Below are 16,811 nucleotides of genomic sequence, written 5' to 3' on the forward strand. Positions count from 1 at the left end.
TGTCATTTGTGTCCTTTGATCTAGCGGTTCCTGAAGGTGACTATCCGAGTACATAAAGGAATCATATAGGGGCTCAAATGCTTCTCTTCCTCTCTTTAAATAAAGTTTCTGTGTCTTTAAGATGGGAGTTCCATCACGTCCCTTGTGGGATAGGTACAAGGACTGAACGAGGTGGCCCGTGTGCCATCAGTATCAAACAGGGAGGGAACATCGGGACACAGCCCTCCCCTCTACCACACCTTTTCTAGACTACCCCCACTGCCTTCGGAAAAACTTGCCAAACCAACACCCTACCAGGCCTGGGTCCTCCCTACAGGCGGTGTCCGATTGGTACAGCCTTTATTGTTTCTCCAGCATTTTCCAGAAGAATGGTGTCATTCAAGGACCATAGAGGATGGGGGGGGAGTAAAAAATAACATAAACAAACTGAACGGAAACTCAGGAGGGCCGCGAGAAGGGCTGAGATGGGGCCTTGGGGGTGGCGAGGTGGGAGACCCAGGCAGTCAGCGCCACTTAGCTTTCAGCCACCAGAGTGGAGAACTCTGCAAAAGAAGAAGGACTCTATTAGCACCCATGACTGTGTCTGCCGCACACCAGCTGTTTTCAACACCGCGCGGACAGTATCTTCTTGGGCTCCGACTGCCACCTTATTGTTTATCACCGACGCCTAATCGGCAGAGGAGGAAACGGAGGCTCCTCCGAGCCCAGCAGGTTCTTTGCACATCTCTGCTGTTTGACCCAAAAAGTCAGAGTCGTTGTGGAATGCGCCATTCCTCGTCTCTCTGAGAACCCCCTGGGATTCTGGTCTGCCAGTTCCTATCACCCCTACACAATGCAGCGTGGTGATGTGAAAACAGAGTGATAGGTTTGGCCCCTTCCTGGAAATAGACCTAGTATGCTTCGGTCCCTTCTGTATCTATGGAGGGAGACAGGGCCAATACCCTGGGAGGAAAAGTGACGGATGAAAACCCAGCGTGAAGCAGCTTCAAAAGGCCCCCAAAGGGTCCTGGGAGACCCCTGAAGTCTACCCTGTCTGTCCAGTCTGTGTACATCACTCCTCACTTGTCAGCACTGTACTGAGGTTACAAAAATGTTAACACCCAGGGAAGCCGGCAGGAGGGCAAAGGGACTTTTCCTGAATCTGCAGTGTTCTGCAAATATAAATAACATTTTAAAAACTCACATTGACGACAGCAACATCAGCTATCCCGTGCAGCTGCCCTGGTCCCGGCTCTGTGAGGGAACGAAGCCTGGGCTTCTCACTTTTCTGACGTTTGATCTGAGAAATAGACACCACACCCTCTTGTCCCTAAGGCAATGTCTGCATTGGGACTCAAGATGGGAGCCATTGAAGGTCCGTGCAGGTGAAGCTCTTGAAACCTCAAAAGGCTCTTGGGTTGAGTGATAAGAGGCACTCATGGGAACGCAAGTAAATAAACACTGAACACTCAAAGAATCCCCGCCTCCCCAGGCCAGGCGTCAATCTCTTGTCCTCTCTGCCAAGAGCCCAGTGAGCCTGAAGGCTGTGAGGGAGGGGTGGCGCTTGTGAGCTGTCTTTATCTTAGTGTTCGGACTCTCATTAACACTGTCTGTGGTGTCCACGTCGAGTATCTATCTGTGAGACAGTCATCGAACATCTACATGGACAGAATCCGGGGAGTACTGCCTCACGGAATTCTTAGAACTACCACGGATAGACACATTCTTGCCTGCGTTTTACTGATGGGGAAACTGAGGCCCTAGAGTTTAGCTCTAACATGGTCACAACAGCAGATGGGATTCCGGCCACAGTCACTCGCAGATTCCTTCTTTACTGGGGAGATTTGTGACCTCCTTTAACCTAGGTATAAAGTGACACATGTCCCGGCTCAAATATCGCCACCACTGGCTCCATCGCATTAGCCCATTTTTTATTGACTTTGGGGGTCTTAGCACACTGTGAAAGGATCTTACTTATCTTCTTGCTTATTTTTGCCCATCTCCCGCACTGTCTCCCTGGTTCACCCCTTTCCCTGAGGCTAGCCTGGCCTAGTAACCTGCAGGTGAGAATAACTGAACGTTGAATGAGTGGATGAGGGATGAAGTATGATAATTGCCCATGAGTCCTCCTCAGAGTTCAGCAAGCCCTGGGAGGTACACAGGTGATTCCCATTTTACAGATGGGAAAATGGGGGCCAAAGCAGTCAGGGGCAGATAGAAAGTAAGCTGTAGGGCTGTAATTTGTCCTCTAGCCTCATAAAGTTCCTGTGTGGGTTTTACTGACCAGGCAGTGGCCCAGATTCTGTAAAGACACAAAATCTCTTAGTATTGCCCACTTGGGGCTATCAGAGGGAAGCTGGGCTTTATAATCACACTAGGGTTTATGGGCCCCTGACTGCTCCTCAGGAGCTCACCTCCTACCCAGGAGCTGGGATCAGATGTGATTTACCCAGGACTGGGTGAAGTCTAGCCAGGATGGGGTGCAGTAGACTAAGGGTATTGATGAGGGCTCCCCAGAGTGGGAATCTACGCTGTTGGGAGCTTGATAGCATGTTTTGGACCCGTGAAGTTTCCAAAAGCCCAATACATCAGACCCCAGGATCTTCTGTGAATTCGCTAGGATGTCCTTAAGGCCACCACGCTTGGCTTTTTGCAGGGAGCACAGGATTCTAATTTTATCTCCCCCGGAACCCTGACCAGGGCACTGTAGACAAATAAAGCAAGGCCACTGTACCTCTTTAGGATGTTCGTGTCTTCCTCGGGGCGGCGTTCTTAGGAACTGCCAATTAACTAAAGCTTTCCAGGCAAAGGTCTCCTCTAAAACATCTCCTCTCACCCCAAAGAAAAGCAAATGACAGGCACACAGACTTGGGAACGTCTAGGTCAACAGATCTGAAGGTAGGGTCTCAGACGCGAATTGGGTATGGGAAGGTGGAACAGGGACCTGTGCTCTGCCATTCTCTGGGTTCCCTGAACCAGATGTCACCCCTCCAATCCCAGCTGAAAACACGTCCTTGGATTTTTTTTTTTTCAGGGACATTTTCAGAACATCCAGAAAAACGTTTTAACTCGGCGTTTGGAGGAAGCAGGGGGAGAGGGAACAGCAGCTCCTTTCCTTGTCAGTTTGGCTAGACTCTCCGGCCTCAGTTTCCTTGTCTTCAAAGCGGAGCCCATGGGACTAGCTGCTTCTCGGGGCTGTCCAGTCCAGTCAGCACCACGGCTGCCCTTCACAGGCCTGCTGCAGAGAAAGCCCTCGGCTCTTGGCAGCTGATCTCATCAATCCACTTCTATACCTCAAGCCACTCCGACCGACCGACCCACAGACGCCTGAGTGGTACCTGGCACAGCCAAAGGGGCCTGTCATCATCATCTGTCACTGTCACTCCCACTGCTAGTGCGGGTCTTCATCCTCTGTCTCCACCAAGGCGTCTGCCCATGACCTTGTAGCCACCCTGGACCTGGGCCTGTGTCTCGTTCCATTATTACTGGTTAGGTGGCCGTGGGCTACCATGCTGCCTCCCTGAACCTCAGTGTTCTGCTCTGAGAAGTGGGAATAATGCTGGTTCACACAGCTTTCCTGAAGAGCAATGGAGGAAGTCCACAAGGATGCTCGGCACACGGGAGGAGGCTGGGCACATAGGAGGAGGCTGCTGATTGCTAGCGCCACTTCCCTTGAATCTCTGCAGCACACCTGGCAGGGGAGCTGTGGAGTAACTACCTCCTCCAGCAAACCCCCAAACCAAGGTCAAGCACAATGGAGGCAGAGCACCCAGGAAACCCAAACAGCCAGCGACTAACCTGGTGCAAGCTCCTGACATGATCCAAGTTAGAACCCCACCTCAACTTCCTCATCTGTAAAATGGGGACACCCCCAAGGTCATGAGAAAGACCGCATGAGATGTAGGTGAGAGCTACCTTGCACACAGAACGAGTACAACTTAGTAGCTGATGAGGTACAAGGGACAGTGTTCCTTTGGAAAAATCTAGAACGTTTTTTTCCCTTTTGTTAGTTATGCAGGAACAGCTCTACTCTGCAGTCTGAAGCCCACCCCCAGCCCCTCAGAGGACACTTTCTGATGTCTTCCTTGTCCAATCAGAAAGAGAGGGAGACACAAGGGACTGTGGCCGGAGGGAGGCAGCAAACAGAGGGCCGGCCGTTCCGCTCTGTCCCTTAGGAAACTGAAATTAGCCTAATTAGGGCTGCCCCAGTCCTGGATGCTGTGGGGACCGGACAAATTTAGAAGCTCTTGACAGGTGAGTCCAGCAAAGGCTGACAGCCCCGAGTGAAATTGAGACTCATGGAGTCAGCGTCTGGAAGGCCTGCCTTCCCTCTGTTCTGATGACCATAGCAAGGGCCGGCCGGCTCCCGGCTCATCACCTCACCTCGCCTCGAAATAGCTCCAGGGCTCGGTTTCTTATAGATAGGTGCCGCAAACAGGATCACTTTCTCCTGCTGCAGAAGGAGGAGGCGGGGTCACTCGGGGTCAAGCCAGGCAACCACAAGGAGGTGGCATCAACACTCCTGGGGACTCGCTCTTTGCCAGACGCTGCCAGCTATCTTATTCCATTTTTGTCCCCAACGGCTCTGATCCTCGTGTTATTTATGGGGAAACTGAGGCTGGGTCCCAGCTGGGAGGATGCTAACTGAAGCCTGGCTGTGTCTCTGCCCTGCATCTGACTCCAGCTGCAGCCTCAGCCCTGGAAGGAGAGGGATAAGCAGAGAGAGGACGCCTTGTTCTGCCCTGACTGCTGCTCCCTTTTCCAAGAGGAGGGTTACATAAGAAGCGCTGCATCCTCTCCTTGCTCCATCTTATCTAGCGCAGCATAAGGCCGGAGCTAGCGGAAGTCCACCCGGGAATAGAGGAGCAGATTGCTAAGCATGGAAACATTTATAACTCCAAAAGCCCAGCTCAGCTTCGGGGAGGAAGCCTGTGGAAAGAAGACCTAGGTCACATCCCACCAAGGGCATGCAAGCCCCGTGACTCTGGCCCTCAACGTTCACTGGGCCTCAGTTTCCACATCTCTCAGTGAGGATGTGGCCCTTGTCTCCTAGACCCCCTGGAGCTGCTGTGAGGCTGCAGTGGGATGTAACCAGGCACTGTCCCCCTGAGGTCCGTGGGCTGGCCCTCATGGGCACCCCAATATCAAGACCCACAGGGGCAGACAGGTGGGAATCACAGTGAGGCAGGGGTCTCCTGCCCTCCCTGCCCGCCAGTCTCACACCCAGTTCCATTTCTGTGTGGGTTAGGATTTGATTCCTTCTAAAGGGAGGGGCAGGGTGGCATAAAAGCCAAAGCAAGAAGGCCGAGAGCTGTGAATTTTACACCAACCTCATGGATGAGGGAATGGTTATTCAGAAGGTGGAAACGCCAGGATGTTCTCAGGATTCTGTGTCTATGTACAGAAAGGGTCTGGTTCTCACCACCCATGACCATCATGACCTGACCATCAACCCCCACCCCAAACACACAAGTAGCTGGCTGCTAAGGATTTTGCCAGAAGGAAGCAGAAAGGCTCCTCCGCTTCTGTGGAGATAACAGCTACATTTTCAACGGAAGGAGCGAAGCACAGGACACAGGCACTTGAGTTGCAATTGGCACAAAGCATAGACAAGCAGAGCCATCACGGGGTCAAGGTCACAAGGGGGAAGGATGCCCAACTGAGCACACACACACACACACACACACACACACACACACACACGCCTGTGGTGTGCAGATCAATCTAAGACTCAGGTGGGCAAGAGAAGTGTGCTTGCCTTCGCAGCCAAACAGGCTTCTATGACTCCTGAGGCTCAGGTTCCTCGTCTGTGTAGAGAACAAAGTTATGCTGTGCTGCGAAGCTCTGTGAGTTCTGAGTGAGCTGGGTCGGGGAGACCTGCCCTGGCACACAGGAAATGGGGTGGCTGCTGACCTCAGTCTGTCTTCTCCATGTTCCTAGTGCACTGAGTGTGGAAAGCCAGGCTGGGGACACACGCTGTAGTGAGGAAGCCAGCACAGGGTCCTGGTAGGACCTCCAAGCTCAGCTCTCATGAGGGACCCTGTACTACATCACATCTTATGCTTCAGGGCTTCACTTGTAAAAGAGGGTAGCAACGGCCCTCGTTTTCCAGGATGACTGAAAAGCCCTAGCTCTTTGCAATTCCCTGGCATCACTGTGTAACTTGTGAGAACTTTGGGTATTTGGGTCCCACTCAGGATGCAAACATTTCTGGGTGGAGGCAGAAGGACCAGCTCCAGCCTGAGATCCATGCCTGAGAAGTGGAGGAGACCCGGCCACATGTGCATCTGTGTCTGGCCCTCATGGCCACAGCTGTGGACTGTGGGGCCCTTCCCCCTTCTTGGTGGCCTGTCTCTCCTTTTCTGTTTCCCGTCTTCCCTGCTGGGTCCCAGCCTTTTAGGGTGGCCGCCGACAATCGATCACATCTATAAATGTCTTTAAACTTCCTGGAAGTAATTGCCCTAGATACTGGAGTCTGAAGGAGCAATGTTATAACTGTGTCTTCCTTCTCTTTTCCTGCAGATGGGCACTTAGAGAACCGTGTAAAACACGAGTCTCCTCAGAGAGACAAGCAGAGCTAGGGACAGAGGCCTTGACTGGCTCTGCACTCTCAGAGGACCTGGGGCTACAAGCCCCAAAGGCTGCATGCATGCAGAGCCCCTCTCTACACGCTGGGGTTAGGCCTGTTCCTTCCTGCAGCCTTGCAGTCTACATAGTCATCAGTTCCCTCATTCCCTCACTGACTGATCTGCTCATTCATTCCTTCACTCGTTTATCCCCTCATTCATTCCTTTCCCCCCCTGTCTCTTATTCATTCACTAAACGAATTTCTCTTGTTCTCCCAGGCCCTGTTCTTGGTGCTGGGGGTGAGAACAGAAGTAGGCGAAGTCCCTGCGCTAGGGACACCCAAGGACGGTGGAGAGAAGCAAGCCAGGAAGTCAGCACCTAACACCATCTTATGCTGGGTGTTTACAAAACTTCAACGGCATTCAAGGCAGGAAGCAAGCGGTACCCCGCACAGGCTGCCAGCAAAGGGAACTCAACCCTGCTCTTGACCATCCCTCTCTTCCTAGGCACAAAGGGTCAAACAAAGCCTTGCCTCCCAGCCTCACTAGCCCTGCCTCTGACGTGGGGATACGACAGCACCCACCTCACAGATGGATAAGAAGATGGCGGAGGACAGTGCCTGACACATAGGAAGGGCTGTGGGAAGCTAAAAGCGACTGTTACCATGGTTCAGGGGCACAGCCGAGCCTAAGTCCTGATTCACGGTCTTTCGTGCAGGGAAAGGAGCCCCAGGGATGGGATGGGGATCCAGCCTTGGTCCTAAAGGCCAGGGGGACACTGTGACTTGCTTGGGTCCTACAGAAGCTGAAGCAACCTCAGGCTGGTAGGTGGGGCTCAAGACTCTGGCCACAGAACATTCTGGGCCCCAGAGAAAAGCTCTCCCTTCCATGCCACTCCCGTTTGGCATCCTCAATCCTTCCTCTCGAGTTGGGGTACGCAAGGGGGAGGGGCACCTGCATCTTCACTAGGCCCTCAAGGCCACCTTAGTCCCTTATTTTATCCCTGCTGTCCTGTCCCTCCAGGACCCTGGACACTTGGTCCAGGCCTTCACTGTGCTGTCGGATCGACCGGGGTTGAAGCTTGAGTCCTGGGCATAGCGTGACTTTGGCCTCCCTGAGCCGCCTCCTCTGTGTGCATGTCCTCTGTCATCCCAGGAGAAGATGAGATAACACCACAGAGCCCAGCTCCAGCCTGAGACACGCTAGAGGCCTAAAGAGTCGTTCCTGCTCGTTCCTGGCAAACCGGTCTCTGCCTTGTTTCTAAACCTGCCCGAACCATTCCGGCCTCAGTGCCTTTGCTGATGCCAACACCACGCCTGGACCTGCCCCTGCTTGCAGAGTCCCGACCTGTAGCATTCCAGCTTCTTGGCCTCCAAGTCTCAGCTCCCTGCACCTCCACTCTGCCTGGCACAGACAATGTCCCTAACCCCGAATCTGGAAATCTGAAACCCTTTCAGGGTTGTGGCCACACTATCTGAACACTCCAGAATCCAAACGTGTCTGGCAACCAATCCATCTCCTGTCCCGAGCTTTTCATTAAGACAAACTCAGCCTGCAGGGTCATTTGTTTGCGTGTGTATATACAAGGCCATACTCAGAATGTAGCTAACAGGGACAATTCATGGCTGCCATTCATTGGGTACTTACTAAGTACTGGGTGCTGCCTTCCATACTCCCGTGTTTTCATGGGTGTTTTATCCATGAAACTGCGGCTCAGGATTACAGGGCTGCTGCTCAAGGGCTCCTCACCAGGACATGTTGCTATCCCTTCGTCCTAATTATCTTTATTTCACCTGATGCTAGGCATCACACTGCTCCTTGGGAGCTGCCTATGGGTCTTTTGGAAGAGTTTAGTTGGCTCTTGAAGACCGAGTATGGCAGACAGCAGGGGAGGGAGGAGGGAACCAGGTCAAGGGATGCCCTGGTTTTCCTCCTCATTTAGGTTACCTGGGAGCTGCCAGCTGGAAGACCCTGTCTCTGGTTCTGAGCTACATCTCAAAAAATGGAGGGCAAGTTGAGTTGTAGTGGAAGCCAGGGCTTGGGATGGAGCTGATGAGAAGCGGGCATGAAAGCAGCTGTTACTAGAAACACTAAGGGCTGGCAAGCCATTAGGTGGCTCTCCTCCCCACCCCACCCCCACACTTTCTGCTCAGCCCCTCCTTCCTGCCACCCAAAAGAAGCCAGGGCACCCCCTGCACTCAAACTCAGGAGAATCTTTATTCTTTATTCTTGCTTCCACTAAAAATTCCTTGATAATTTCCCACGTACTTGCAGAATCTTATCCTTGTCCCAAAGCAATTTGTGTCCACACCACTTACAGATCCCAGGATAAGCTCATGCACCCCATGCACCAGACAAGAGAACCCAGGTATAGGCTGGGGATGCACCCAAGGTCACAGGTGGCGAGGAGCAGAAGGGAAGCAGAGTGTGGAGTCTGGGCTTTCTCCTCAGGCAACAGCTATTTACCAAGTACTTGCTTTAGTTCTCAAATAGACACTGGGGGTTTAAAGTGCAGGTACAACCTACCCCCCCGATTTTTCTTCCTGTTAGTTAACAGGCTAACAAAAGGCACTTGTTTTGTGCTCTGTGTCTGCTCCTGTCCTAGGCACTCTACATATTAGTACACCAACTACATCTTCATGGGTTCCCTATGAGAGAAGACTCATCACTCCTCCAGAGATGAAAACCCCAGGACCCGCAATAATTATGTGACTCCCCTAGGAAGGCTGGGATCTGAACCCCAGAGGCACCGAAATACAGTTTTCTTTTATGTCAGCCGAAAGGGCTACCATCCAAGCCAATGGTGGCAGAGCATGTTGCTCAGACACATTCACACTAGACTGGAAATCCCTGCCACACCCTATATCCAATCTCTCTGGACCAGGCTAAGACTGTGATCCTCCTTTTGGCCACCTGCAACGTGACATAAGAGAACCAACATTTCTGGGGTGTGCCCCATAGATGCCAGGCAGGTTGACCAAATAAGGATGTGGGGTAGTGGGCCACCAGGCTTGTGCCTGGACTCTGAGCAAAGCTGATGTAGGTTCTCGGGCACCCTAACTCCCAGCTGGGTCCTGGTTGGCTGTTCTTTCCTGGCTCTCCTACAAGGATGGGATGGTGTATGTGAACGAAGCCAAAAACCTATCTGAGGTTACAGGACACCAGGATGAGACGCGGAGGAGAGCAGCAGATAAGGAATTTCCATCCTTGGAATTGGATACTACGAGAGCCTGAGGGTCCTTGGGGGATCAGTGGGCCTGTCTCCTCTGGTTACAGACATGAGCCTCGGGTTCAGAGGGGGAGAGACACTGCCCAAGGTCACAGAGCCAGTGTAGGCAGATCCTGGATCAGAACCTAGGCAAAAAAAGCAGGGAACATCTCCAATTCTCCCTCCCACATGTCCTCACACAGCAGGAAAGAGGGAAAAAAGTCATTTTTCATGGGCTGCTCAAATTTCGAATATATATATATATATATATATATATATATATATATATATATATAGAGAGAGAGAGAGAGAGAGAGAGAGAGAGAGTTTCCCTGCCTTGCAGTATAGTGGAGCTCTATGAGTTTTCTTTTTCTTTTTTTTTTTTTTTTTTTTTTTTTTTTTTTTTTTTTTTTTTTTTTTTTTTTTTGGTTTTTCAAGACAGGGTTTCTCTGTGTAGCTTTGCGCCTTTCCTGGAGCTCACTTGGTAGCCCAGGCTGGCCTCGAACTCACAGAGATCCGCCTGGCTCTGCCTCCCGAGTGCTGGGATTAAAGGCGTGCGCCACCAACGCCCGGCTTTCTTTTTCTTTTTTTTCTTATCTCCTCTTCCTTTCAATAGAGAGAGAGAGAGAGAGAGAGAGAGAGAGAGAGAGAGAGAGAGAGAGAGTTTCCCTGCCTTGCAGTATAGTGGAGCTCTATGAGTTTTCTTTTTCTTTTTTTTCTTATCTCCTCTTCCTTTCAACAGACCAAAACTTTAGCAGCCACACACCCCAGAGTCCTAGTGTTCCCAGAGTCACGGTCACAGCTACCCACCTTCAACCCCAATCTTGCCGTCCCCATCCTTGTCTCCGGCGGCCAGCAGCATCTTCGTTTCTTTAGCAGACAAGTCTCTGGCATCTGAGGAGAAGCCCTTCAGAATGGACCTGAAGGAGACACGGGGGAAATGGGAGGGACTCAGGACAAGGTCACCTTGCAGAACTTCGTCGGATGGTGGGCTGGCATCTGTGCAGGGCAGGGGAAGTTGGGATAGGCAGAGGGTGGTGGTGGACACATGTGCAGCCAGGCTAGCCAGGGAGCCTGATCTGACCCTTAGTGGGTCAGTGTGGGGTGGATGACGACCCTCTGTGCAAGGTTGACCCCAATTTAGGGGACACTTGCCTTTGTTTATTCAATAAGTATATAAAATATTAAGTGTTATAAAATGGTGATTATAATAAGCCATCTTCACAAGTGAGGAGGAGGGCAAGCCCTCACAGACAGACCTCTTGTGTGATGGAGTGGCGGATAACCCAATGGAGGAGTCAGAGGGGAGCACATGCCTCCTACCCAGGTCAGGGAGGAGTTAGGAGACGCTCTAGAGATGGCGATACCTGAAGAATAGGGAACACTTAGCATGCATCTGTACATGCACGTACATGTTCTTGTCAGGCATAGATAGGTAGGTGGGAGAAGGTTCTAGAAGAAGATGCCCTTGGAGTAAAGTTTGGAGGAGAGATAGCATAGGTTGAGGAATTTCCTACTTAAAATGCAACTCTGAACACCTTCCTCCTCCTGTTCCTAACAAAATTCAAGGCAGCGTTGGCTGGAAGTAACAGAAGGCACAGCTGGGTTATCAGCTACAGGCCAGGTGGCTGAGGCGGGCTGGGGCAGAGGGCTCTACGCTAATGTGGGCTTGTCTTCTCCTCTGTGCTTTGCTCCAAGGACCCTGAGGCCTCAGAGCTGGCTCTGCCTCCCTGGCTTGCCCAGAAGTAGCTTAGCTGCAGTTCTGGTCCAGAGGTGTGGGGTCTGCAGACCAGACCGGGAAGGTGCCTTTCAGACACATGGAAATCAATGACACTCTAAGGAGAATGCCTCCAGCCTTGCCTGCGGTGGGAGGCAGCCGAGTAAGTGCCTCTTCATTGGTATTAAATTATTAAGTAACTCCGTTCCATTAGCGATATTAAGTGGCTATAATTTAGCCCTAGTTAGCTGCACCCTGAGCTGAGGGTTTGACCCTCCCGGAAGCAGGAGGTATCTCCCTGGTGCCTGGGATATTGCCCTGGAGGGACAAAGGAAAGCCTACTTACTATGAGGGGTACAGATAGAAGGACAGCGACTTGGGGAGTTAGCACCAGGTTCCTTCCCCCCCCCAAGGCCTCAGTTTACCCCAGCTCATCCTCCTCGATGAAGCCACTTTTGTCTTTGTCCAGAATATGGAACACCTTCTTCACGTCATCCGGGCTCTTTTTCTTCAGACCCACCATCTGGAAGAACTTTTTGTGGTCGAAGGAGTCTGCAGCTGTTTGGGGGTGGGGGGAAGGAGGAAGTTAAAGAGGGATGCGGGAGGGCACCCGGAAAATCAGGGAAGGGGATGTTCTAGCGTTTGTTAAAGGACACCTGCACAGTTGGGAACAGGAGGGCAGAGGGAACCCAGATAGGAAAGGATGCTCTGTCCAAGGTCGAACCTTCTTGGCTCCCCCATACATACCCTGAGAAGCCTCACAGAGACTCTTGGTCTCCAGAGAACTGCATTTCTATGAAGCCTGTTTGGGTGGCGGCTAGGTGGGCCGCACCTGGGCATGCAATGGATGCTAGGGTGGGCAGAAGAGCAGCTTTCTCGCTCAGCCATATACTGTTGTCAGAAAATCAACACATTTCTGTCAAGGTCACATCGTGGGAAGGGGGAGGGGAGGACCCAGAAGTCCTGCCCAGACTCAGAGACCATCCCAGTGGCTGGGGGGGTGGGATGAAGGACTTCCAAAGGCTCAGTTAAGTTTCATTCTTAAGGTGACAAGGTGGCTCGAGGCACAGTGAATGGGTTATCATAGTGATCTGGGAGGGGAAGGGGGCTTCCTGGAGCTTCCTGTGTGTGCCAGAGGGGGGGAGGGGGACTAGAAAACAAACAAACAAACAAACAAACAAACAAGCAGATGGATGTCCCCACTGACAGAGGCTCTTAAGAACCATAGTCTCCCCTCAGCCCAGGGCCGGAGGGCCAGGAAAGTTGCTTTGTCCCATCTCTGACACACCAAGGTGGGGCACTGAGATCGGAGGCCACCCCAGGTCTCATCCTTATTGTGTTGGACTGAGTGGCCTTCTACATCTTTCATCCTATCCCAGCCTCAGTTTCCCTACATGGGTGAGAGGAACAGTATCTATGCTGGAGTCCCTTCAGAGTAGAGGTCACACAGCTGAGTGCCCCCCCCCTCTCCTGGACTGCCTAAAAGGGTTGGAAGCTGGAGGGTAGTAAGGGGGGGATGCGCTATGCTGGGCAGGGACGGGTGCCTGGTGTGGAAAGGTCACTGTGCCCTCAGGTCTGTCCTGGGAGGGGATCTCCACCAATGGGCTATCTTCCAGGAAAAGTCTTATTGGGAATGGGGGTGGAAGAAAGGGGTCTCTTGGAGAGACAGCCCCGGTTTGTAGCCCCGTCTACACTTCTCAGTGAAGTCTGGGTCCTGCCCCCAGAATCCCAGAGCTTCCTTCTTCCCACCCTGGTCTTCGGGCTTGGTCCTGGACCCAGGGAGTCCTCCCAGAGAGGCTACCCTTCTGCGCCCTCAACTTTGTGTGGCTCAGGCAGGGCGCACAGCCAGTGCAGCCCTTGGAAGGCAAAGGACCAGGGAGCCAACCCGGAGGATGAGGACCGAAGTGTAGAAGTGTAAACGGGAGGAACTGGGGAGGCTTCGCAGAGGGATGCGGGATGCCCCAGGAGCGGGAAGAGGGCAAGGGGACAGGGCCAGGCAGGGGAGTGCACTGCTCACCAGCAAAGGCTCCTATCGCCTTCTTGATGTCCTCAGCGCTGAGCAAGTCTGTCATCGACATCCTGCAACTGTTTGAGCGGGCAGAGCAAGTGCGAAAAGATTAAAAAGTGTTCTCCTCATCCTTTCTGCTCATATGACCAGCGCTGCAGTGTCGCGCGCCAGGCGCACGCCCGCCTGGCCTGGCTCCGCGCCAGGGGGCACCCGGCTCCGCGCGCAGCTCAGCAGCTCAGTCCCGCCGCGTCGCTACACCGAGCGGGCCGCACGCCCAGGGGTCCTCGGCATCCCGGGGGCTCGGACTAGGACCCCCCGCCTCCAGGAACCTCCTCCTGATCTCAGGGACCACCAGCAGGGACTGGAGAATTATCCTGCCGTCAAGGGCATATGGGAGGCAGCGAGGCTCTGATCTGGGCGTCTCGGATAATGTCCTCTCGCTGGGGAAAAATGATGCTGACCAGCCTCCACCCCAGGGGCCTTCTTGGCCGTGTACTCATTCTCTCCCCACGCCTCCAGTAGCCTCTTCTCCTCTGTCCTGGATGCAAATTTATGCCGCGAAAAATCTTAATGCTGAGGTCTTGAAACCTGAGTCACAAGACCCAGGGAGGAGGTAGCCTAGGCTGGGACAGACCTCGGTGCTGAGGCTCTGTCTGAGCTGCTCCGTCCCTCACCTGACCAGGGCAGCACTTTCTGAAACTTGGTTTCTGAGGGGAAGGTGCCAGCTTAACTAAAGGTGCCTTTCTCAGACTTTCTGGTCTCCAGGGCCACCACACCCCGGTGGTCTTCCTTCTAACTCCCAAAGACCTCCCTAAGGAGGCTAAGCTAGGGGAAGCTCCATGGAATAACTACCCACCTTTCTAATTGGTCAAAAGTTTGGGGCAAGGGGTGGTACCATCTAGAACTACATTTTCTAGACTACCCAGGTTTTGTGGTCTCAGAACATCTTATCTGAGAACCAGGACACTTTCCATCTCATGGGACCAGAGTTCAACGCCATCTTCCCTCAGGTCTCCTCCCAAAGATTCAGACTGTGACTAGCAGCCTTGGAAGTATGTGAGAACTGTACCGGGAGTTCAGAGGTCTGGGTTCTAGTTGTGAGCTACAGCTGAATCCCTGCATGACCTTGAGTTATAACCTTTATCTCTGGGCTTTGGTCTGCATGTGCTGTGTTGGAGGTGAGTGGACCCCTGTGTGGGCTCCGAGGCATCTGGGATGATGATGATATTGGGGACCAAGGGACAGCTGCCCAGCTGCCCAGTAGCTCAAGTTGCCTGACACTCGCTGTCAACACTGTCTCCCCTGGCTGAGTCCTGGAAGGCTGCCCTTCCTGGAAACCTTAGGAGTGGCTGGCTCCAGCTGCCCCCTCCTGGTGAGTCAGCGTCTTTGGGCAGGAGCCTGCCAGCTGGCTTTCAGGGGACTTAGGCTTCAAGCCCCTGACTTCACAGCTCTGGGCACGAGGCCTGCCCTGGACCCCTCAGCTGTCCTAGACCCTTGAGCTCCCTTAGCTCCTAAGGCATCTGCCTCAGTTGACTCGGTGGCCTCAGCCTCTGCCCCTTGCTCCCAGCCGGCCTGCCTGCTCCAATCCGCCAGGCTTCTGTGTTGTCGTTTCAGCATCCCGTGAAGTAAGCGCTGCTTACCCTGTGGCCTAGTTACAGCATCTGTTTCCCCAGCTGGAGACTCTTGTGCCATCCTGAGCCTGGAGTCTCTGAGTGCCGATAGACCCCCCCATCAAGGCAGTGGCCAAGCAGGGTCAGCTCTGGCCCATCGATGTGGTGTGCTATCAATCTCTTAGAGGTCCTTCCTCATGCCCCAGTCTCAGTCCTACCAACCCCAGTGCATCTGAGTCCCATGGTAGCTCCTGTGGTAAAAGTTCACACCCCCTGCCCCTTCTCCTCCCTCCGCTGTTGCTGAGTCCTCAGCAGCTGGACCAGCCTCTCTGGGCCTGAGAGCTCCTCAGCGGAGCATGGGTGTTGTCAGCTCAGCCAATCAACTCCCCACCCACGTGCTTGCCTCCCACCCCTCTGCCCTTTGGCCCTTTTGATGGATCACTAACATAGGAGGATGTATGACTCTGCCTCTTAGGCCCAACAGACGGAGAGCTGAGGTCTAGCTTTGGGAGAAGGATTTGCCCAGGCCACCCAAGAGGCGGGTAGAGAACCCCGGGAGTCCCACACTCAGCAACCTCCACTTTGAATCTGGAGACAAGGCAACGATGTGACCATCCCTCCCAGTTAGCCTGATTCAGGCTTTCTCCATCCTCCAACCCCAGAGGCTATTGCTTACCTTGGATGGGCAGTGGCCGGAGCCTGCACAGAAAAGCTGGGCTGGTGGGGGATCCTGTTGGGAAATGAGACTGGTGGTGGGACAGCCACTTAAATAGTCTTCCGTCCTGGCTATTTTGGGAGGTGGCGCTCCCCCAGCCCCTGGCCCCCTCCCCTTCCGGTGTCAGGTCCTCCCCAGCCACGGTGCTGGGTGTCTGTATCACATTCACCCCCATCCAGCCCTATTGAGCCAGACCTATTAATAACCCTTGGCCCCTACCTCCCTACAGCACCCAGCACTGAGGTCCAAGCAGGGCACACCTCTTGCAAGAAGCCTTCCATGATCACCTCAGGTGGGAGCCACACTGTCCCAAGCTTGCAAGGAAAGGAAGGAGGAAAGAAGGGAACAGGGGTTGCTTGCACCTGCTATGTCTTCACGATACCCCTGAAGCATTGGGGTGACCGCTGTGGCAGCGATGTGGGGTGCTAAGCTCACAGCTATGGACCCCGCAGCCAGGACTGGAGCTAGTACTTCCACGTCATCGGCTGCTGTCTGGCAGAAAGAGACACACTGCCCACCTCTGGACAAACCTCTTCCTCTGTGCCTCAGTTTCCCATCTGTGAAGTACAGCTATGCTTGAGCTTGAGGTGGAGCTGGGAAGCCCTGACCATGTCTGCCAAATGTCACTGGCAAGGGCACCTTGGCGGAGAAAGGCCCATCACGTTCCCGGTTTTCAAAGGGTCTCCGATCTAGTGTCTTGGGTTGCAGACACTATCCAAGGCCCGAGTTCGGAGATGCGTGACTGAACGGATGGGTACGACAGGAATGTGTCCAGTGTCTGATATGAACACCATGAAACACTCCTTTCCTTACCCCTGCTCTGGAAGCAAGCCTCCAGGCTCTGACATGGTCAGCCATGGAGCCCCATTCTCGACAGTGGCCTCAGAGTCCCAGCGTTCGATGAGTGGCAAGGAGGTACCACTCCTCCCTCGACACCATTGGCTTCTGGACGGCAAGAGTGGAGGGTGGGCTGCGGTGGGGAAGCCAGCTTGAGCCTGGGTGGGCAGT

The 16,811-nt window shown here is 53.4% G+C and overlaps 1 protein-coding gene across 1 annotated transcript; it reads right to left on the reverse strand.

The window, feature by feature from the left end:
- Positions 1–322: 322 nt before the first annotated feature.
- On the reverse strand, positions 323–15,892 carry Pvalb (parvalbumin). Its single transcript, XM_006991900.4, has 5 exons — positions 15,765–15,892; positions 13,488–13,555; positions 11,896–12,028; positions 10,564–10,673; positions 323–542 (listed from the first exon to the last, which is right to left on the reverse strand). The coding sequence occupies exons 2-5, from the start codon at positions 13,546–13,548 to the stop codon at positions 514–516; spliced, it is 333 nt and encodes a 110-aa protein (XP_006991962.1). The 5' UTR covers positions 13,549–13,555; positions 15,765–15,892; the 3' UTR covers positions 323–513.
- Positions 15,893–16,811: the final 919 nt, after the last annotated feature.

This window comes from Peromyscus maniculatus, chromosome 20 (genome assembly GCF_049852395.1).
Source record: "Peromyscus maniculatus bairdii isolate BWxNUB_F1_BW_parent chromosome 20, HU_Pman_BW_mat_3.1, whole genome shotgun sequence".
NCBI classification, from domain to species: Eukaryota; Metazoa; Chordata; class Mammalia; order Rodentia; family Cricetidae; genus Peromyscus; species Peromyscus maniculatus.